The 24,979-nt window shown below is 40.2% G+C and overlaps 2 protein-coding genes across 11 annotated transcripts in view; both read left to right on the top strand.

Moving 5' to 3' along the window:
- The window catches only part of LOC129774807 (G protein-activated inward rectifier potassium channel 3-like), a 302,558-nt gene that overhangs the window by 6,149 nt on the left and 271,430 nt on the right, over positions 1 to 24,979 (top strand). The gene's annotated exons all lie outside the window — the stretch shown is intronic.
- LOC129774480 (uncharacterized) lies at positions 9,590 to 10,223 on the top strand. The gene is made up of 2 exons (XM_055778223.1): positions 9,590 to 10,141; positions 10,212 to 10,223. The coding sequence occupies exons 1-2, from the start codon at positions 9,590 to 9,592 to the stop codon at positions 10,221 to 10,223; spliced, it is 564 nt and encodes a 187-aa protein (XP_055634198.1).

The following is a 24,979-nucleotide window of genomic DNA, read 5'->3' on the forward strand; positions in this document are numbered from 1 at the left end:
TAAGGTGTATCGATCAATATTTTCAAACAAAATTTTCATCAAAAAATCAAATATTAACATAAAAATTCAATTTATTTTTATTTTAATATTAAATTAAATTTTAATATTTTTTTATTCTGAGATTCAGCACTACTCTAGTTTGTATTCAAATTTCTTCCTACGTCTATTTTAGGATATGGGTTTTTTTCAGAATTTTTCTAAAATGGGTATAAAACCTGCTCATTTTTGCGTCAACAGAAAATACAGTCCAAATGACACAATCTTAATCCTAATAGAAATACGACTTATTCTAACTTAAAACTAGGTTAGTATGTCCAAGCACTCCACGGAACCTACTCTTATTGACGTAACGAGACAAGTGATAGTCAAATACATGAAAACAACGATTGAACACACGACACATACGACTAATAGGCTCATTATAGCCATAATTGGAACGAAATGTACGAATTCGGAGGAAGTCATGGGTTCTCAGAGTACGACGAGGAATATTCATGTTGAATTCATTTATCACAGCAGGGCAGTCTATTTGAGACTGAACAACATCTGCGACGAAAGCAGCCTTCGCTACGTTCCGTCTATTTTCGAGAAGCTCTAGATCGATTAATCGACAACGATTTTTGTAACTGGGAAGGTTGAAGGGATCGTTCCAAGGCAACCGTCGCAGAGCAAAGCGGGCAAACTTACGTTGTATTGCTTCTATTTGTTGTATGTTGTTTTAATAGTACGGAGACCATACAGCAACTGCATACTCCAAAATAGATCGGACTAACGAACAATACAAAATTTTTAGATAGTGGATGTCTGAGAACGTCTTAGCAGCTCGGAAAATGAAGCCCAAGCACTTCGAAGCTTTGGAAGTAATGTAAGCAATATGGTCTTTAAAATTGAGCTTTGAATCTAGGAGCACGCTCAAATCCTTAACCTTATCCTCCCGATTAAGAATTGTATCGGCAATAGTGTAGTCGAACGAGAATACGGAACGTTTGCGAGCGAAGGAGATGACGGAGCATTTGTCAGCGTTCAAACTCATATGGTTTATTGCACACCAGTCGGAGATGCTATCGAGTTCCCGTTGAAGGAACTGCGAGTCTTCTTGGCAAGTTATTACATGATAAAGCTTGAAGGCATCTGCGTACGAAAGTTTGAAACATTTCAGAGTGAAGTTGATGTCATTCAAATACAGCAGAAATAAGAAAGGTCCAATGTGACAACCCTGTGGAACACCGGAAGTAACGAAGAAAGGTTCAGTAAAAATATCACCTATTTTAACTGCCATTGAACGACTGACAAGATAAGAGTTTAGCCAACTTAGTAGCGTACCAGAGAAACCGAGACGTTCGAGTTTTGCTATTAGTATTTTAAAATTAATTTTGTCGAATGCTGCTGAGAAATCTGTGTAGATTGCGTCTATCTGCTTATGGGCTTCTATAGCTCTGATGATGAAAGACGTATAACTGATAAGATTGGTGCTTGTTGATCTTTTCAGCATGAATCCGTGTTGGGTAGTGCAAACGTAGTTGAGACAATTGTGCTTGAGAAAGTCGAGAACAATCAGCTCGAAAAGTTTAGAAGAGGCATATAATGAAGCAATTCCCCTGTAGTTTGAAACTTTTGTCGCCTTTTTTGAACACTGGAGAAACGAAAGATTTCTTCCAGCATATAGGAAATGATCCAGCTTTGAGAGAACGATTGAAAATTGTAGCTAGGGGCTTAGAGATAGCCGTACTGCACTTCTTCAGAATAATTGATGGTATTCCGTTGGGACCAGGATTTGATGAACCATTCAAACGAGTGCATGCTGTTTCCACGGAGTTATGAGTGATTAGTGGATGAGGACCGATGGCTGAATTGGGTTAAGTGTTTCTTCGGTGAAAACTGCTGAGAAACGTTCCTTAAACAGATCACTGATAGTAGGGAGAGACGATGCTTCTTTGTCACCTAGCTTCATAGTTGAGGGCAATCCGACTTCCTTCCGCTGTTCATCTGTATAACCCCAAAACCTCTTGGGATTTGTTTTCAAACTAAATTGAATTCTATTCAGATAAGTGTGGAACAATTGCTTGTTCCACCGTTTGTATCTGTTATTGCAGGCAAGGTAGTACGCGCTAGTGTCGGAGTTGCGGTCTTTGGAAAGTTTCTTAAGCGCCGAACTCTTAATCGACTTTAGCCCCTTGAGTGTGTTGTTGGACCATGGGGGGTATGCATTGACCTTACATACCATTTTGGGAGTGAACTCATTGATGGCATAGGAAACCACGGAGGTGAATTTCTCGACGGTTGATTCGACACTTAAATCCTGCAACATGTTATCCCAATCTACAGAAGATAAGAACAGGTTCATTTCCGTGAAGTTCGTTCTCCTGAAGTTGTAACGAGTTGCTTCTAAGACCGGGATGTATTGACAAGGAGTTAAATTCTTGATGAACAATTGAAGAGGCGGATGATGACGACACTCCTTAACGAGTGGGACCGGAGTTTTGGAGATCATCGTATCCCGGTTGAGCTCTAGACTTACAAAACATAGGTCTAGCAAACGGTTGTTGGTGTTGCAAACAGAGTTGATTTGAGTGAGGCCCGCTGTACTGTAGCAATCCAGGAGTTTTTTTTAACTAAGTTCATCGATGAGTGACTAGGTTCGGATAAAAATATCCCGATGTACTTAGCATCCAACTCACAGAGGGTATGTTGAAATCGCCCAAGATGAGAATCTTGTCTTTCATAGACATGCGTGAGATGATCCAATCTAGCGATTCACCGTGTTGGGATGCTAAAACTGAATCGATTATTCGATTAGGAGGAATATAAACGACACAGATAAACAGTGTAAACCCAGGAACGATTAAGCTCTGTGAGAAAAAATAAGTCCTTGTGGAAAGATCATTCGGAATAATGAGAAGAACACTTAAAAATATCCAAATTATTATTATTTTTAAAAATTTTTAATCTTATAATTTAAAACCACGAATACAATAAAATAATCGATTTCAATAAAATAAAAAAAATAATGCAAACGATGAAGAGCAGAAAGAGCAGTTATGCAGAAAAACGAGCAAGTAATGGAGTGGTAATGGTCCTACATGTCACGTTGCATGAAACTTAGGTACAAATTATTTGTGATTTAACTTTTAGTTTCACTCTAGACAGCGAGCAGCTAACACCATATGTTGAGGCTGAGACTTAACATGACAACTAGTTTTTAAAGACTATAATAAAGTTACAACAAAATCACGCTTCAGGATCGCCAAAAATGTACTAAAGAGGTGATTATTAAGTAGGCCGAGAATGTGAAGTAGTCTTCTTTAGAATCCAAACGAATTATTCGTTTCGTTTCCGGCGCCTTTCATAAGTTGTTGGATGAAATGTACAAAATTCTTTTTCGAAAAAGGCCTGGCCGGGTAAGGGAGTAAAAAGTGAAGTACCCCCAATAATAAGAAATTTTGGCGGTTTATTTGAACCCCTATGAGGTTTAACGTAGGATCCATAGTGAAAAACGTACTTTTTCGTTTATTTCACGCCATCCTCAAAAGCTCCTAGATAAAAATTTGAAAATAATACTGAATGTGCATCTTACTATGGTGTATCAAGAAAAATTATCAAAAAATTTTTTTTATCACAAATTGAAGTACTAAAAAAAATATTGAAATTTTGAATTTTTTTTTTGGGATTTAGAGATTCAATTCGTATCTCTAATTCGTAACTCTAATTCGTATTTAAATGTGTTCCTACGGCTTTTCTTGATATGTATGTTTTTTTTCAGATTTTTTTCAGTGTTGAGCAGTAGAAAAAATTTTTTTTATATTTCCAAAGGGTCTGGCTAGGTGAGGGAGTAAAAAGTGCCCTCAAACCAAATGTTCAGCTGTATGAAAATATTGTATGGAGTACTAAACAAATCATTTTGGCAGTGGTACCATATATTTGAGTACACCATCTATGGTAAAAAATGTACCTTCTCGTATTTTGAACGCCCTTCTTAATAGCTTTGAGACAAAAATATTAAAAGAATACTGAAAGTACATCTTACTAAGGTGTATCGATCAATATTTTCAAACAAAATTTTCATCAAAAAATCAAATATTAACATAAAAATTCAATTTATTTTTATTTTAATATTAAATTAAATTTTAATATTTTTTTATTCTGAGATTCAGCACTACTCTAGTTTGTATTCAAATTTCTTCCTACGTCTATTTTAGGATATGGGTTTTTTTCAGAATTTTTCTAAAATGGGTATAAAACCTGCTCATTTTTGCGTCAACAGAAAATACAGTCCAAATGACACAATCTTAATCCTAATAGAAATACGACTTATTCTAACTTAAAACTAGGTTAGTATGTCCAAGCACTCCACGGAACCTACTCTTATTGACGTAACGAGACAAGTGATAGTCAAATACATGAAAACAACGATTGAACACACGACACATACGACTAATAGGCTCATTATAGCCATAATTGGAACGAAATGTACGAATTCGGAGGAAGTCATGGGTTCTCAGAGTACGACGAGGAATATTCATGTTGAATTCATTTATCACAGCAGGGCAGTCTATTTGAGACTGAACAACATCTGCGACGAAAGCAGCCTTCGCTACGTTCCGTCTATTTTCGAGAAGCTCTAGATCGATTAATCGACAACGATTTTTGTAACTGGGAAGGTTGAAGGGATCGTTCCAAGGCAACCGTCGCAGAGCAAAGCGGGCAAACTTACGTTGTATTGCTTCTATTTGTTGTATGTTGTTTTAATAGTACGGAGACCATACAGCAACTGCATACTCCAAAATAGATCGGACTAACGAACAATACAAAATTTTTAGATAGTGGATGTCTGAGAACGTCTTAGCAGCTCGGAAAATGAAGCCCAAGCACTTCGAAGCTTTGGAAGTAATGTAAGCAATATGGTCTTTAAAATTGAGCTTTGAATCTAGGAGCACGCTCAAATCCTTAACCTTATCCTCCCGATTAAGAATTGTATCGGCAATAGTGTAGTCGAACGAGAATACGGAACGTTTGCGAGCGAAGGAGATGACGGAGCATTTGTCAGCGTTCAAACTCATATGGTTTATTGCACACCAGTCGGAGATGCTATCGAGTTCCCGTTGAAGGAACTGCGAGTCTTCTTGGCAAGTTATTACATGATAAAGCTTGAAGGCATCTGCGTACGAAAGTTTGAAACATTTCAGAGTGAAGTTGATGTCATTCAAATACAGCAGAAATAAGAAAGGTCCAATGTGACAACCCTGTGGAACACCGGAAGTAACGAAGAAAGGTTCAGTAAAAATATCACCTATTTTAACTGCCATTGAACGACTGACAAGATAAGAGTTTAGCCAACTTAGTAGCGTACCAGAGAAACCGAGACGTTCGAGTTTTGCTATTAGTATTTTAAAATTAATTTTGTCGAATGCTGCTGAGAAATCTGTGTAGATTGCGTCTATCTGCTTATGGGCTTCTATAGCTCTGATGATGAAAGACGTATAACTGATAAGATTGGTGCTTGTTGATCTTTTCAGCATGAATCCGTGTTGGGTAGTGCAAACGTAGTTGAGACAATTGTGCTTGAGAAAGTCGAGAACAATCAGCTCGAAAAGTTTAGAAGAGGCATATAATGAAGCAATTCCCCTGTAGTTTGAAACTTTTGTCGCCTTTTTTGAACACTGGAGAAACGAAAGATTTCTTCCAGCATATAGGAAATGATCCAGCTTTGAGAGAACGATTGAAAATTGTAGCTAGGGGCTTAGAGATAGCCGTACTGCACTTCTTCAGAATAATTGATGGTATTCCGTTGGGACCAGGATTTGATGAACCATTCAAACGAGTGCATGCTGTTTCCACGGAGTTATGAGTGATTAGTGGATGAGGACCGATGGCTGAATTGGGTTAAGTGTTTCTTCGGTGAAAACTGCTGAGAAACGTTCCTTAAACAGATCACTGATAGTAGGGAGAGACGATGCTTCTTTGTCACCTAGCTTCATAGTTGAGGGCAATCCGACTTCCTTCCGCTGTTCATCTGTATAACCCCAAAACCTCTTGGGATTTGTTTTCAAACTAAATTGAATTCTATTCAGATAAGTGTGGAACAATTGCTTGTTCCACCGTTTGTATCTGTTATTGCAGGCAAGGTAGTACGCGCTAGTGTCGGAGTTGCGGTCTTTGGAAAGTTTCTTAAGCGCCGAACTCTTAATCGACTTTAGCCCCTTGAGTGTGTTGTTGGACCATGGGGGGTATGCATTGACCTTACATACCATTTTGGGAGTGAACTCATTGATGGCATAGGAAACCACGGAGGTGAATTTCTCGACGGTTGATTCGACACTTAAATCCTGCAACATGTTATCCCAATCTACAGAAGATAAGAACAGGTTCATTTCCGTGAAGTTCGTTCTCCTGAAGTTGTAACGAGTTGCTTCTAAGACCGGGATGTATTGACAAGGAGTTAAATTCTTGATGAACAATTGAAGAGGCGGATGATGACGACACTCCTTAACGAGTGGGACCGGAGTTTTGGAGATCATCGTATCCCGGTTGAGCTCTAGACTTACAAAACATAGGTCTAGCAAACGGTTGTTGGTGTTGCAAACAGAGTTGATTTGAGTGAGGCCCGCTGTACTGTAGCAATCCAGGAGTTTTTTTTAACTAAGTTCATCGATGAGTGACTAGGTTCGGATAAAAATATCCCGATGTACTTAGCATCCAACTCACAGAGGGTATGTTGAAATCGCCCAAGATGAGAATCTTGTCTTTCATAGACATGCGTGAGATGATCCAATCTAGCGATTCACCGTGTTGGGATGCTAAAACTGAATCGATTATTCGATTAGGAGGAATATAAACGACACAGATAAACAGTGTAAACCCAGGAACGATTAAGCTCTGTGAGAAAAAATAAGTCCTTGTGGAAAGATCATTCGGAATAATGAGAAGAACACTTAAAAATATCCAAATTATTATTATTTTTAAAAATTTTAATCTTATAATTTAAAACCACGAATACAATAAAATAATCGATTTCAATAAAATAAAAATAATAATGCAAACGATGAAGAAAATTATGTTTGTTCTTAAAAATTCAGGAAAAAATTGCACCACATGTAGAAAAAAAAAAAATACATACGAACGCATTTAGATAAAAATTAGAACAGAAGCGGGTCTCGAAGTTATATTTTTTTCAAAATTTCGAAATGCCAGAAAATATATTAAATTTTTTTGTACCGCATATTTGATTGTTTTTTAATTATAACATTTTTTGATGAAAAAATTGTTTGAAGATATTAGGCTGTCAAAAAAGTCCTGCGGTATTTCCGCGAGGTGTCGTTGTAAGCGCGTAGTTCTAGTTGTATTCATTGTATCGAGTCATACTATAGCTTGTTGGAAAGGTATTTTTGCGCTATAATATAGTCCTTGACAGTGTTTTGTTTGGTTAAGTCGTTCGTGAGTTATAGTGTCGCAAATATGAAGCAAAATAAAGAGAAAATCCGACATATTTTACAGTACTACTATGACAAAGGCAAAAATGCATCTCAAGCTGCCAATAAAATTTGTGCAGTTTATGGACCCGATACAGTTTCCATTTCCACCGCACAACGATGGTTTCAACGTTTTCGTTCTGGTGTAGAGGTCGTCGAAGATGCGCCACGCTCCGGAAGGCCTGTCGTCGAAAATTGCGACAAAATCGCTGAATTAGCCGAGAAAGACCGGCATAGTAGCAGCCGTAGCATCGGCCAAGAGCTGGGGATAAGTCATCAAACCGTTATTAACCATTTGAAGAAGCTTGAATTCACAAAGAAGCTCGATGTATGGGTAACACACACGTTGACGCAAAAAACATCTTTGACCGTATCGACGCATGTGAATCGCTGCTGAATCGCAACAAAATCGACCCGTTTCTGAAGCGGATGGTGACTGGCGATGAAAAGTGGGTCACTTACGACAACGTGAAGCGCAAACGGTCGTGGTCGAAGCCCGCTGAAGCGGCTCAGACGGTGGCCAAACCCTCATTAACGGCCAGGAAGGTTCTGCTGTGTGTTTGGTGGGATTGTCAAGGAATAATCTATTATGAGCTGCTTCCCTATGGCCAAACTCTCAATTCGGACCTGTACTGCCAACAACTGGACCGCTTGAAGGTAGCACTCATGAAGAAGAGGCCATCTTTGATAAACAGAGGCCGCATTGTCTTCCATCAGGACAACGCCAGGCCACACACTTCTTTGGTGACGCGCCAGAAGCTCCGGGAGCTCGGATGGGAGGTTCTTTTGCATCCGCCGTATAGTCCGGACCTTGCACCAAGTGACTACCACCTGTTTTTGTCCATGGCGAACGAGCTAGGTAGTCAGAAGTTAGCCACAAAAGAGGCCTGTGAAAATTGGCTATCCGAGTTTTTTGCCAATAAGGAAGCGAGCTTCTATAACAGGGGTATTATGAAGTTGAAGCATCTCGTTGGGAACAAGTCATCGAACAAAACGGCGCATATTTGACTTAAAACAGATGATTGTAACTAATTTTATGAATAAATTAAAATTCAAAAAAAAAAATACCGCAGGACTTTTTTTTGGTTTTCTTGGTTTTCGTTTTTTACGTTGATTGGTGTCTAATGCAAATTTTACTTTACAATACTGTTCATTCGCCACATTAATTTGATGCAAGGTGCGGTTACTTGATGAGTTTCCCCAACACAGATTTCAATGAGCTTGGGGAAATCGGCATTGCGAAATAGATGCAAGATGCGGGTACTTTTGTACTCGCATGCGTTTCTGCAGATCGGAATGAGTTCCTCGACACAGACTTCAAAACCAAGGAATCTGGAGAAATTGGCATTGCAAATAAATGCAATGTGCGGGTACTTTTGTACTCGCATGCATTTTTACACTCGGGAATATGTGCAGACTTCAAAAGCGGTATGAACACAATGCTTTGGTTTGGTTATTCAAGACTGCATTGGAAGACATTCCTTGATTTCTTCAGCTAATTGAACTTCTACGTATACCGTTTGGCAAAATTCTGATAACAATTTGCTGCGATAACGTCGATAACGTCGATTGAACAATATGCGTTCAACTTACATGTCAAAATCAAAACTGAGTGCTTGAAGTTTAACAAATCAAGCAAATTTGCGGTTTAAGAAGTAGGGGAAAGTAGGTAAAGACGGACACTGCGGGTAAGATGGACACTTTTAATATTTCATTAATTAAAATTTTTTGAAATATTTTAGTTATGCAAATACTTTCAATAAAGTGTATCAATACTTTCGAGACACAATGTTGATTTCCAACGAGCGAACTGTCAAGCTTGTAAACAAAACAAAAATTATCTTCGCGGGTGCACCATTCGATGTAATTTTTACTCCGTAGAAAATAGCGAAAAGTCCGTTATTTTTTGTTTTTAACGTGTTCCTCCAACGGGTAAGTGTTTATCTAGTCCATCATTAACTATCCTATGATAAATCAGAGGTTTTTCAACGCTTATAGGAAGAGCTACGGTCATTCGAAAAAAAAGCTGCCAGTTCGGGCAAGACGGACACATTAAGGTAAGGAAAGAAGGACACTAGTATTTTCCTAGGTATTTAACAAAACTTTTTGGTTTTACTATAAAGATGCCTACAAATTACAAGCGCAAGAGTAACCGGCAGTCATGGACCGCTCAGCAGTTGGAACAAGCCATTAAGGCTGTAAAAAGTGGATCGCCGGTGAAGACAGCAGCAAGAAGTTACGCAATTCCAAGATCCACACTGATTCGCCACCTCACAAGTCCAACTGTATCAACTCGGCTAGGACCTCTTGATTCCGTATTCAATTCTCAACAAGAAGAGGAGCTGGTACAACATCTGTTGGATTTTGAAAAGAGGTTCTATGGAATAACGATGACTAATGTTCGAAAGCTTGCTTTTGATCTGGCCGAAAAAAATGGATTGCAACACCCGTTCAACAAGTCTACCAAGATGGCTGGAAAAGCTTGGCTAAGCAATTTTCTGAAACGAAATCCCAAATTGTCGTTCCGTAAACCTGAAGCTACCTCTGCCGCCCGAGCCAGAGGCTTCAATAAGCCAGCAGTATCTGCGTTTTACGATTTGCTGGAAGAAGCGCTGAAAGATCCCAAATTGACGCCAGATCGTGTTTTGAACGCCGATGAGACTAGTGTTTGTACCGTTAGTATTTGTTTTGGTATTGTAGTTAGTTTAAAAATCAGTTTAATTTTTTATTCATATTTTCTTACAGGTTCCTCCGTAGAAGTCTAATGTAGCGGCATTGAAAGGCAAAAAACAGGTTGGTGGTATTACATCTGCGGAACGCGGAGAAACAGCTACGGCAGTAATGTGCATGTCCGCAACCGGACAGCACCTTCCGCCGTTCTTCATTTTTCTTCGCATGCGGATGCACGAAGCTTTGAAGAAAGGGGCATCACGTGGAAGCAAATTTGCCTGTAATGCATCGGGTTACATGACGGTCGAAATATTCAATGAGTGGTTCGATCACTTTTTGGAGCATGTAAAACCTTCTGAAGACAGTCCTGCCTTGCTCATAATTGATGGCCACTCGTCGCACACGAAGAACCTAGCTTTTACCGAGAAAGCTAGAACAAACTTTGTTAAGGTTCCAGTTTTACCACCTCACACTAGCAACAAACTTCAACCGCTTGATGTATCCTTTATGGCACCTTTCAAGACGTACTACGCACAGGAAGTAGGGCGTTTCCTACAACAGAATCCAGGTAAAGTCGTCAGCCAATATGACGTTGCCGAGCTCATGAAACCTGCATTCATCAAGGCGGCTACTACGGAAATTGCTGAGAATGGGTTCGAAAAAACAGGAATTTGGCCATTTGATCGCAATATTTTTTCCGATGATGACTTTGCCCCGGCCACGGTGACTGATCAACCCGATCCTGAGATTCTTCGTGAAGAAGAGACGTTTCGATTGCATCTTGAAGGTGCGCCTAGTCAATTGACCGTAAATCGCATTTCCTGTGAGGATAAAGAAGTTCAAGTGCTTCCCGAAGACATCATGGCTGATTTCGCAGAACCGGACAGCATCTCAACGGCCAATAACCCGGTGTTTGAAATATCTCCGTCGATCATACTTCCGTTACCGAAAATGGTCACCCCGAGAGTCACAAAGAGAAAACGCCAAGCAGAAAAGGCAGCTGACATAACGTCTGCTCAATACGCTGACACTTTGAAGAAGGCGAAAGAATCGAAAGACATTAAATCCATCAAAAAAGAACAAAAACAACGCTCTTCGAAGAAGCCTAAGCAAAATAAGGGCAAAGGGGACACCTCATCTAATAATCTATGCGAGAAATGCGGAAGCCAGTTTTCTGATTCAGATTTCGGGATAGGTTGGACAATATGCTTACAATGCCTTTCATGGTTCCACGCTGAATGCTTTACTGCAACTATTTGTCAGAACTGCTCTTGATTCTTCTTTTTTCTTGTTTTTTTATTCCCACTGAAAATAGAATTAATTTAAATACTCAAATGAACTTAAATCATTGATGAATTGTTTTTAATGCTTTATAAATAAACTTTCGTTTTGAAATATTTTTAAGTGTATCATTAAACTTTACAAATGAATTATCGTCTTCCTAGGAGGTCATTTAAAATATGCGTGGACAGGTTGTTTGCTATTTCAGATCCTTTTCCTTCCTTCGCGAGGACAATGGCCCGCAAAAATCCAGAAATTTTTGCATGGAGTGTATGTATTTGACCTCTTCTGTCGTTCCTTTCCAAGGAAGAAACTGTCCACGAACAACATGAGTAACCTTTCGAATCGTAGCGTAATTCAAGAACACTCCCCAATGCTGAAAACACTAAAATACGTACAAAAACTACAACTTTTCCGTAAGTGTCCATCTTTCCCACCTTAGTGTCCGTCTTACCCATTCTAGATGTCCGTCTTTGTGAAGAAATAGTATTTCCATGTGAAGAAATAGTATTTCGATGTATTTTTTTCAATGACCCAGAATACACCAATGTTGGAATAAATTTACTAGTATCAACGGTAATTATGATAGAAAAGGACCTGAAGTTTCAATTTGTACAACAACTATATGGAAGCTATATATGTGTAAAAATTGAGATTACACCTTAGGGTGTCCGTCTTTACCTACTTTTCCCTATGTACACTTGGGAGATGCAATAAATTCAGAGCGAAAAGTAAGATACATTGGACGTTTAGCCATTCTTTCGTTCACATATTTTGGAAATCCACGAGAAATGAATGAAATGAACATGGCATCATGCCATACGACTTGCAACAAAGAATGTAATCTTTTCACAATACGTGAATTGACCTAAATTCGGATTTGTTCGCATCTGAATTCGGAAATTGTTTCTTTTAATCACTGGTTTGATCGATACACTCAAATATCTACTAAGCCAAAGGTAGTCCTACGTCAACCTTGCGGTTGTATTTTAGGTATAACCCACTCATAGTTTCTATAGTAGGATTACGTTTTTCCGGAACATATTTTTATCTTTACTTTGCGATTTGAAAGTTAGTTCTAAAAATTAATTACCTACTTAAGTATTTGTGAGTAATGTGTATTTGAAAACTATTAGTTACACTTGATAATTACTGAATTTCATGTATTAATTTATTTTGTTGAATTTTAATAAAAAAAATAAGGTCAATTTTTCTCATTTCATCAACCGCAAAACAGTTTGAGAACTCCTGATCTAGAAGGAGAAGCGAACAGAAAAATTTGTATTAAATTATCTAACGGCCTTAAAAACTGTCTTCAAAAAACAAAATTCGCCGAGAATCCGAATATTTTGTAGATTGTGGGCTTTATCTTGTATTCAAAAAAACAAAGTTCGCCGAAAATTTCAGTAAGCCCACAATTTACAAAATATCGCGCTATCTAAATGCTCACGCCCATTATCTGTTTGACATCAATGAACCCGCTGTATCATATGACACTCAATTTGACAGAATTCAAACAACCGGGTTGCCAAGTCAGTTATATTATACGAATATTATGATTATACAATTGCCACGTTCATTTTCACCGCTCGCATTATGTTTATGATGTTGACGACACTCTGGTTATAAGAGCAATACTCCACGTCTATAAAACATACATCTCTGAAGTAGTTTATAATTGGCTTATCTCAGAGCGACTCTTGTTGGTTTTTAATTGCGTTTCAGATGAATATGATAGTGGCTGAGGAAAAGTATACTTCAAAATTGGCAAATTTGCTCATGACGTTGATAGCTTGCCTACTCCGACTCGGAGTCTCCGAGAACGCAGAAACTCCAATTAGAGCTTAGACGACACCAACTTACAGTCCTGAACTACGAAAAAAAGGTGTAGTTTACAGCTCGGGCAGATACATTATTAGCAAATCACAAAACATTAAATCAACATCCTTCAGTTACTATCAGCTTTATCTAGAGAGCAATTAAAGAAACAGTTGAGTTGCTTCGAGATAAGCCAAGGGTAAACTACTTCGGAGCTACATATGCTAAGTATTCAGACGTTCCTGAATTGCTATTATAATCAGTGAGTATGGTCAACATAATAATCATAGGGGCAGCGGACTTGGCGCCTTTATGATCATGATCTTCGTATCATAAAACTGAGTTGGCAACCGGGATGTTTATTTTGAATGCCATGTAACACACTGGGTTGTTTGACGGCAAAAAGACAATGGCGATTGAACGTAAAAATAGTGGATCTGAATTCAAAATTTGGAACAATTTTCAATTCAGACCTAATAATTTTGCAATACTATATCAATAAATAACTTATATTCAAAGTCGAATAAATGAGTGTCAAAGAGCAGTACTAATGGTTGCATGATTTCAAGGGCGCTGCTCAGAATCCAGTGAACCCTCAGGTTAGTCCCATAGCATTTTTGCCTACACCTGCCAACAGCTGAATGACGCAGAACCGAGGTTCTGTGCGGATCGTCTAAACCTGCTCCAGACTCGTCCTTTGTTGTGACCTATCGCCGGATGCTTATTTCTTCACTGTCGAAACTGGTACAAAATAAGAGAACACAAAATCATCATCTGTCGTTTTTTTTGCGGTGCCTTCATTTATGGCTCACTCAAGAATGTGACGAGAGATGTGTTGTTATTGGAAGGGGCAGAATCTTGCAGATTTCTTTTCGCTCTTCACTTCGGCGAAAGGGTCGAAACGTATGAATGAGAAGTTAAATTCCCCTAATTGGAACGAATTCTTTCCACGCAACGGAAGCTGCGATACATCATTTTAGTGTCGTCATAAATCGAAGGAGCTGAGCAGAAAAGCTACAGATCTTGCCATTCGCCTCGAGTTTCATGTGTCTTGTAACAATAAATGTAATGGGTATTAAATGTTGATTTTATTAGCAATGATATCTCTGTAGCTTGTGCCCTTTTTTTTGGCCGGAAGTATGAGAAGAATGTGCAGTTTTCAATTTCCATTACTTCAAATAAAATATTTGGACCTATTCAAGAACAAAAAACGTGTAAATGTGCACGCAGCAGTCAAGTAAGCCATCTGTAAAGACCAGCTGGAGAATGATAAACTGTATTTAACGACCATTAGCAACAGTTAACTATTCTCAGAGTGTGGAAAAAGAACAAAACCATCCGAATATGCCATAATTAATATTTCATCATCAACACACCTCATTCTGGAAAGCGAAACATCGCGTACTTCTCGCCAACCGAACCCGATCGAACTCGATCGCGATATGGTTTATTTATCGTCCGGAGCAAATTGGTTCCGTTTTGTTTATGGCGTGGTTTTGAAATGTTTTCCTTTTCGTTTGGCCCATTCTCGTGTGAAGTTTTGCTAGCATTTTGGCCTCTTAATTTCTCCCTGGCGGCGAACGAATGAAGATCGCTCATCAGTTTTGGAGGCAAAAATGTGACCTTCGCTTCACCGCTGACAGCCGATCGGTCCGAAGGTAAACAAAATGTTGCAACCGTGAAGTGAAGTCGCTGCCGGTGGGAATCACATCGTCACCTGTGCTAACCCGAACCGTGTGTGTAACCTTACTTCAGGCCGAGTTCTGTTCTTCAATGTGTTACGCGGCTATCAAGTAACCATCGACCTCACGATTGGCGGTCACGCCTACGATCGTTGCACTTTTCGCCCAACTTGGTCCGGTTTTTACGAGTCTGTCAACGCAATGCAAATAAATTCAGCGCACCTGTCGGCAGCCGTTCCGAGTGTCATTTCGCTCATTCAACTGACCTGTTGCACAAGCACGTGTTGCCGCCAGATAGCACTCCGGATGTGAGTGCGTGAGTTCCTAGCGGAAGCGTACAAGCAGAGGCTAACCGGGTGACATGCCGAACGGTGCACATGGTAGCAGTTTTAACCTTGACCGTGATTTTCGCTACCATTTTTTTTTCTATTTCAATTTCGTTGCTCAATCACCGCAACTGTGGCTGGCTAAAATTTGCGCCGGTATGGAAAACACATTGCGATGCAGGCAGATGATCTTGTTTTTCTTGCCTCACCATGTGTGGATCACGGCTATGACTAAATGTCAGCGCAATGAAGCGAATTAAATGTATGAGTTTTCTTTTGGTTCCAAAAAAAAATATAATTAGTTTTGCCGGCTCATTAGAGTTGGTATTTTGGTTGAAAAACATATTTGTTTCGCAGGTTATTTTCGAGTAAAAATATTCACAGTGTATGATCTTCTTCTTCTTATATGGCACTAACGTTCCTAGAGGAACTCCGCCGTCTCAACGTAGTATTACTTGCGTCATTTTCATTAGTACTTAGTTGAGATTTCTATGCCAAATAACACGCCTTGAATGTATTCTGAGTGGCAAGCTCTAGAATACGCGTGACCACAGTGCAAGTCAGAGGAAATTTCTTTGAAGAAAAATTTCCCCGACCAGAACGGGAATCGAACCCGAACCCCCGGCATGTTAGGTTTTGACGCTAACCACTCGGCCACGGGAGCACAGTGTATGATACACTTGCTGGATTAACACGATTGTAAACTAGTTTTACCTCCGAGAAGGACATTCTATGGTAAATTAGCCTCCCTGTGTATAATCATGTGCACATAACTCGCTAGCCTATCATCAGTTCAACAATTTCAATGTAACATGCGATCCGAACAAGTGGAACTAATTATGGAGAATTGCGTTAGCAGCAGCATAGCGGGCCGACGAGGTCACTTAACCGGCCCGTATGACGTTTGAGTGATACTTCCAAGCGCCTGTCAGAATCAGTTGTTTCGCTAATAAGAAGTGTCAACGATCGTAACAAATATTAAATAATACTTTTCATTAATTTCATCCCTGATTGAGCGGATTTAAAATTGGACTTGGAATGATGCAATAGTTTGTTGTGATCCCAAACAGTACGTGACAATGTTGACGTGGATTCCAACTATATATTGCGCGCCGAATTTCAGTCGACCGTAGCGAGCGGTCCGAAGGCGTTGATGTAGACATTTGCAGGCGTGCGTGGAAGAGGACTTGTTTACCGTTGTTTTTTTTCTGAACCAGTTCGATTGGTTGTCACCCCTAACCCCTAACCAAGGTAGATGCTGTACTTAGGGTAATGGCAAAACACTTTGCTAGCTTCCATGGGTGCAATATCCGTATTCAGTCACGTCCCGTTTTACGCTGATCAGCGCATTGACCTTCGCTGATAAATTTATTCAAGAGCTGACTAATTTTGAGTTTGCATGCGGTAAATCAGTCGCCGTAATCCGGTTAATACGTCAATATCCAGTAATAGCAGATGGGGGTTAGATGGAACTGGATCCACTCGGTGGAAGGACTGTTTTCTGAAATTGTCAATAGACGCGTACCGAATCGAATGCAATGCTGACGATGGCAGCACATGATCCGCGAATAAATAATGAACCGTTGAATTCTTTATGCTGACTGTGAATGAATTAATTAGTGACTTGGCGCTGGAAGACAGCGGCCTAGTGTCTACCGAGTTTGGGTCATCTCAAAACTGGGTGAAAATAAACTCCGAGGTACACTCATAGAGAAAATTAGCATTTCCGCGGATAGTTTCGAAGATTTTTCATCCATAACAAGCTCCATACGATCACTGAGATTGCAGTCCTCCAAAAATCACAAACACATTCGAATGCTTTAATCCACCTCAATCCAAATGTTGGCGAGTAAATAAAAATAGGAAGGAAAATACCACGAACCATTCCCACTGTGGTGGTCTCCAAATAAACAAAGCTCTATGTTGCGATTTATTGTAGACGCGCAATTGCTATAACGTATATTCCCGAATCAAATTACCGCCAAAGACATGACGCTGACGTGATCATAATTTGAACGGAATGCCAACAGAGCAATGAAATAGGATCTTGGCAATCCAGAATTGCCCAATTTTGCTATTACAAGTAGGTGTTGGCAAATTGTTGTGCGTTCGTTTATGAGACTGATTTGCTGTGTTCCATTACATTTTGGGTTTTAAAGGTTTGTTTGTTTAGTTTGAACTCAGGTGGAAGATAGTGTATAGTGTAACGACAACTATGCTCCACTGGTAACAAATGTGTAATTGTATTTATCCGTTGTTAATTCGATGTGTCATATCAATCTTTGTTTACTATTTTTAAAATTTTTTTTTTTATTAAATCGTTTATTTTTACAGGCTCAGTTACATAAGTTTAAAGGAGCCAAACTCCTGACTGTATTGTTACAAGTATATATAAACATTTTTCCTTAATTCTAATGTTAATGGTGTAGAAAACCGATTACTCGCGGTCTACTCGAGTTTAGAAGGGTGACATATTTTCTTCAGGAAAAGGAAGGGATAAAAGGATATGTTGACAATGTTCACTCTCACATTCACACTCACATTCATTACACTCAATTCTTAAGCCTATCTTATATCTAATATGTTTTTACATTTCACCTTATTCTATTGTTAATAAGAAGGGATTTGATTTCTCGCGAAGGAAAAGGAAAAGGAGAATATAAGGATATAAGGACAATCAGACACGAAGATCGATAACTTTTAGGAAGACATATATTTGGGACATGTAATCAAGGTCTAAACCAGCCAACACATCTCTCACCGGCACATTGGGCTGCCTTCCTCTAGCCCGAAGAGAGTTTTCTAAATTCGATCTGGCAACAAGATACTCCTCGCACGACCAAACAAAGTGTTCGACGTCGTGGTAACCTTGGCCGCAGGCACAGACATTGCTGTCGGCAAGATCAAAACGAAAGAGTAGTGCGTTAACAGTGATTGGACATGAGTCGGGAGAAGGTGCGAATAAAGTCCCGACTCAAGTCCAGACTTTTGAACCATGGTTTGAGGCTAACCTTAGGGATAATTGAGTGGAGCCACCGGCCCAATTCATCTTCGTTCCATTTGCGTTGCCAGTTAACGATGGTATTTTTACGAACTAAAGAATAAAATTAATTGAAGGCGATTTGACGCTGATAAATTTTGCCTTCAATTGCACCTACCTTTGCTAATGAGTCAGCCCTCTCATTACCCGGAATTGAGCAATGTGAAGGGACCCAGACAAAGGTAATGACATAACAGCGTCTGGTTAAACACTCAAAATTTCTCGTATTCTCTCAAGGAAGTACGGCGAGTGCTTTTCCGGCCTCACTGAACGGATAGCTTCGACAGAGCTATGACTATCCGTTACAATGTAATAGTGTTCAACAGGTCGTGAGGCGACGCTGTCCAGCGCCCAGTGTATTGCTGCCAATTAAGCAATATACACTGAGCAAGGATTCTGAAGACTGTGGGAGGTGCTAAAAAATTCGTTGAACACTCCAAATCCTGTGGACTCATTCATAGAGGACCAATCAGTGAAGTACATATTATCACAATTGATACGCCCATACTTTGCATTGAAGATCGTAGGAAAGATCCCCGATCGATGATAATCTGGAATTCCATGGATTTTCTCCTTCATGAACAGATTAAAAAAATACAGAGGAATTGATGTAGTCAGGAAAACAAACACGGTTGGGAATATACAAAGAAGGATCAACCTGCATGGAGATGAATTCATGATATGAAGTCATGAATCCAGAATGAAAATTTAGCCCGATCAGCTGCTCAAAATTTCCGATCACCAATGGGTTCATAACCTTACACCGGATGAGGAACCGAAGAGATATTAAATTGAAGCGATCTTTTAGTGGGAGTACGCCTGCCAAAACCTCGAGGCTCATGGTATGCGTTGAGGGCATACATCCCAACACAATACGGAGACAAAGATACTGAATTCGCTCGAGTTTAATGAGGTGTGTTTTGGCAGCTGATTGAAAACAGAAACTGCCATACTCCATCACTGAGAGAATAGTTGTTCGATACAACATTATAAGATCTTCGGGATGGGCTCCCCACCAGGTGCCGGTAATTGTACGGAGAAAGTTTATTCTTTGTTGACATTTTTTACCCAGCTACCTAATATGGGCCCCCTAAGTACATTTGGAGTCGAACCAGACCCCAAGATACTTGAATGACATAGCATGAGTGATCGGTTTACCCAAAAGTTGAAGCTTTGGTTTTGCTGGTCTATGCTTCCTAGAAAAAACCACCATCTCTGTTTTCTCCGTGGAGAATTCGATCCCTAGCCCAATGGCCCAGGTTGAAAAATTGTTCAAAGTATCTTGTAACGGTCCTTGCAGGTCGGATTCGTTTGATCCTACGACAGACACCACTCCATCATCTGCAATTTGTCTTAGGCTGCAATTTTGTGTAAGGCAATTGTCGATGTCGCTTCATACAAGTTGTACAAAAGGGGGCTTAAACATGAGCCCTGGGGGAGGCCCATGTAGGAGACCCGACTTACTGTCGAATCCCCGTGAGAAAAATTCAAATGTTTCTCACAAAGCAAGTTATATAACATATTATTAAATAGAGGCGGCAGACCCCGAGAGTGTAATTTGTCTGACAGGACCTCTATTAAAACTGAATCAAAGGCCCCCTTTATGTCCAAGAATACTGAAGCCATTTGTTTTTTTCCGGCGTAAGCCATTTGAATTTCTGAAGAAAGCAACGCAAGACAATCATTCGTCCCCTTGCCTCTGCGGAACCCATATTGTGTATCTGAGAGTAGGCCATTCGTTTCAACCCATCGATCAAGGCGAAACAAGATCATTTTCTCCAACAATTTCCGTATACAAGACAGCATTGCTATTGGGCGGTACGAATTGAAGTCGGACGCGGGTTTTCCGAGTTTTTGAATAGCTATAACTCGTACTTGTCTCCAATCATCTGGAACAATATTATGCTCCATAAACCGATTGAATAAATTCAACAAGCGATGTTTCGCCACATCAGGGAGGTTTTTCAACAAGTTGAACTTAACTCTATCCGATCCCGGAGCAGAATTGTTACATGAAAGGAGAGCAAGAGAGAATTCTACCATCGAAAACTCGGAATCAAGATCGCACCTATCTTGTGAAATATCTCGAACAATTTTTTGTACAGGAACGGAATCGGGACATACCTTCCGTGCAAAATTTAAAATCCATCGATGTGAATATTCCTCGCTTTCATTCGTTGAAGAGCGATTTCTCATGTTTCGAGCCACTTTCCATAATTTTTTCATTGACGTTTCTCGTGACAGACCTCCCACGAAATTTCGCCAATAAGCACGTTTTTTCCCTTTGATCAAGTTTTTAAATTGATTTTCAAGGGATAAATACGTTTGAAAATTCTCAATGGTTCCACTTTTCCGAAAAGCTTTAAATGCATTCGATTTATCCTGATAAAGCTTGGAACATTGGCTATCCCACCATGGATTGGGAGGCCTTCGACGAATAGTGGAACCTGGGATGGGTTTCGTTCGAGCGCGAACCGCGCTGTCATAGATCAAACGAGAAAGGAAGTTATACTCCTCCAATGGAGGTAAACCATCTTTGGAATTGATGGCTAGAGCAATCGCGTCCGCATATTTTTTCCAGTCAATGTGTCTTGTGAGGTCATATGCCATGTTTATAGATTCAGAAGAATTCGACCCAATGGTGATGGAAATTTCGATTGGCAAGTGATCACTACCGTTGGGATCCTGGATTACATTCCACTTGCAATCTAACGATAGTGTATTCGAGCAAAGCAAGAGGTCAAGAGCACTTGGGTTAGCAGGAGGTTTAGGTACACGTGTTGTTTCCCCAGTGTTCAAAACGGTCATATTGAAGCTGTTACAAAGGTCATATATCAACGATGAACGATTGTCGTCGTACTGTTCCCCCCAGGCAGTTCCGTGAGAGTTGAAGTCTCCCAAGATCAATCGTGGCTCAGGAAGGAGTGAGCACATGTCAACAATTGCTTGCGGCTAACCGCAGCTCTCGGAGGCCAATACAAGCTGACTATACAAAGGTCTTTGCCTCGGATGTTTGCATGACAGGCAACAGCTTCGATCCCTCCAATAGGTGGAAGGTCAATTCTAAAAAAAGAGTGATACTTATTGATCCCCAATAGTACCCCTCCGTATCTGTCATCGCGGTCCAAGCGTATTATATTAAAATCGTGGAAAGAGAGATCATCTCGCGAAGAAAGCCAAGTTTCGGACAGAGCAAAAACATCACAATTGAAGTTATGAATTAAAAATTTGAATGTATCCAATTTAGGGATAAGACTACGACAATTCCACTGTAAAACAGTGATATCTCCGACCTCTCTATTTAAATTAGACATCAAGAGAGATAATCATTGCAAGGAGGGGCCATGTTTTCATCAATTGTTGCAAAATTGTCTTCAATACTGGAAGCATTGAGATGACAATGGTTCTGATGGAGTCGGAAACATTAAAACACTTGAAGATTTGATCCAAGAGGTCAGACAACTTTATAAATCCAGATTGGGAAGTTGAGCTGGACGGAAAAACAGGGACAGTTGGGGTTTTTGATGTCCCCTCGAGTGCTGGGTCGTTCGAAGATGAACTATTCCCACGGAAACCAGGAGGAACCTGTCCGCTGCACTCGATTTTTTAGGCAAGCTAACAGGGGGTATCACCGGAGGGACTTGTCCTTGAACTTTGGGAGTGGTCACATTTTTGCGCCGGAGATTCCCTTTGGAAATAACCGTTGTGCCCCCGCTAGCTGTGTCCGCTTCTATTTCGTCAACTGGCAACGTAGCGAAAACATTATGTGTGTTGATTGGTTGTTGCTCTTGAGCCAGTGAAGAAGCGCCCTTCAAAATTTCCGCAAAAGTGCGCTTCGAGCGTTCTTTCAAAGAGCGCTTCTGTTTATCCCAGCGACTCTTGTAAGTTTCACAAGCTGAGAGCTCATGTGGAGATCCCCCGCAATATGGACTTTTATGCTCAGTCGCACTGCAGGATTTCCCCTCATGTTGCTCTCCGCAAGTGGCACAGCGCTCCTTGTTGGCGCAATAGTCTGTTGTATGACCAACTGACTTGCATTTGTTGCAAGTCATGGGCTTTGGCACGAAGAGTCGCACTGGAAGCCTTAATTTATCCACCATAACGTAGTCAGGGAGGGCGGAACCAGCAAAAGTTACTCGAAACGAGTCGGACGGCGTGAATTTTTTTTCTTCCCCATTCTGGGAAACTTTTCCTAGTTGCTGGCAGTCCAAAATTTTAATTTGCTTCAAAGGGAGCTGTTTAAATCTGCCATCTCCCTCTTTTATTATTTCGCTCGTCAGACCCGTTTCTGAAATCACCCCCGCAATTTCTACGTTATGGCAGGGCACATATACGCGATATTCTATTACAAAACGATTGTCGACAACAATATCGTTAGCGTGCTTCCGATTAGCCACGACAACACGCAGTTTGTTCGGTCTAACCTTTCTAATTTCGACCACGGAGGAATAATATCTTGCCAGATCTTTAGAAATTTGAATGACATTTAGAGATTTTCCTTTTGGTTTGGGCCGGAAGAAAACAACCCATGGGCCAGATCCAGGTGAATCTTCTGGATAGACCTTGACACGAGGAGAGGAAACAACTGAGGGGGAGGACGAGGTCGATTGTTGAGCGGGATCAGGAACAGTAGGGCTGGGAGGCAAGTTCGGGAGTTGATCGGAAGCGGGAGCAGGAGATTGAGGGGGTGAAGAGGAAAGGTTTGCAAATTTTCTTGAGGGGGGCTTGTCTGGGTGACTTAACTCTCCCTCTAAAGAGACATCCGAGGGGGGAACGCGTTTAAGCGACTTTCCAGCTCCCGTAGATATTGAGGGGTAGACAGTGGATTCAATCTCCATGTCAACAGTTCCTTCTTCATCTTTCATTTAAAGTGGCAGATGTACACTTTTTAGTTAATTTTTCAATTTTTTGTTTGTTTTTTTCTTTCTTAACCTAATAAAATTATTTATACTTATAATGCACACCACACCAGTGCGGATAATCTCCAACGCGTATCAATCCTTCGGTGCAGCTGAATCGGTGTATCGCACCACAGCACGATAATGGTGTCGATGACGAGAGGCGATAAATTCACCAGCACACAGCACACAGCGCTCGCGCTGCAGGCCTTCTTCCTCCTGCTTGTTGTGTCCGCTTCAATGCAATCCAGTTACAATCTAGGGAATCCCGTTATTGCGCACAATCACTTGACCAGCCACGAGAATAACGGTATCACTTCAACGATACACGATCACGAAATATATGCGTCCGGCGGCTCGAACTTAGGAAGACGAATGATTTTTTAAAAATTGACGTGCCTTAGTTTTTTAAAGCGAGAAGAAAACCTTTGAGCGTTGTCCGGTAATAAAGATTTTTGAAATTTATAATAATTTATATAATTTTTTTGATTCCAAATACACAAATCAAAAGCGAATATCCCTAACAATTTTGTTTTGCCTAAGTTTTGCCTTATTTTCTTCTCGCTTTTTAGTTCACAGCTTGAGTCTGCTTGCCAGACAAAGCACTGTTTGGGGAATTTCTACAGCCTATTGATTCTACATTCTTCGTGGGCACACTTCTTTGTCTCCAAATTTAGCTTCGAATTTTGTATTCAGCACAATCTGCCTTGAAATCAGCCTTGAAACTTCTTAATCTAGCACTCTTCATCGCTTTTGGGGGTGTAGGATTACGAAGCATTTGCCTTTTTCTACTTTCGTCGATGACTGCTCCGGGTTCCGCCAGGAAAGACCTACTACATTTGCATGTGTTTCAAGATTCCCTAACTTTGTCCGTCTGCCACTTAGGGGATCCCGGGCGACGGTCAGACTTTCTCCGAACCGATTCAGAACGTCACACACCGTGGATTCTGAATTTTTTTCAAAAGTTTTGCTAACTCTCGAGCTGATAAATCGGAATTTTTGTTTGGAGTGTGCAGAAAGGAATCGAATCGCGCTGAATCTATGACGCGAAACGCAGTGAATCCAGGATGTAAACAAATGCACTTGCCCTGACAGCCAATGCCTACTGTGATTCTATAGGAGAAAATGGGATAACATGCACCAGTTAAGGAAATCAAGATGTTTCTGTATTAAAATCGAAGGCAATAGCTCTTGTCATATATGGACCACGATCACTAGATATTTAGTTAACTGTTTATATTAGTTATATACATAAAACTCTTGAAAACTACCCAAAAACACGGTTTTGAAAATTGGGACTTTTTCCAAACCATCCCACTAATCAGGGCATAAAGCACCTACTGCAGGATAAAATGCACTACAACAAAGATGCAAGATGCACCGTAAATATAAGGAAAAATGAACCGTAACAAAAAGGCAAAATGCACCACAACAATGGGAAAATATAGCTCTTTCTGCTTGTTCTAACTTTTTCTCATAACTAATTTAACAATTATTGATCAAGACAGAGAACTTTGAAGGCCTTCATGTTATAATTAAATTACAAAATCTCATGTTTTATTCAAAGATTATTGTATTTCCAGAGAGTAATGTGAATTGATTGTTAACAAAGTATTAAAAGCAATAACAAAGAAATCAGGCAGTAGCGTACTCGCGCGTTTGCTTGTATGCATGTGCGTGTCCTCAGGATACTTGCAGGTGAAACATTTATCGGATTCCGTTAAGCAACTCAAATGGGACCATTCTTGACAGTTCATACATTTCGAACAAGCTTGGCCATTTCTTGAAGTTAAAGTAG

The sequence above is a fragment of the Toxorhynchites rutilus genome, chromosome 3 (genome assembly GCF_029784135.1).
Source record: "Toxorhynchites rutilus septentrionalis strain SRP chromosome 3, ASM2978413v1, whole genome shotgun sequence".
NCBI lineage: Eukaryota > Metazoa > Arthropoda > Insecta > Diptera > Culicidae > Toxorhynchites > Toxorhynchites rutilus.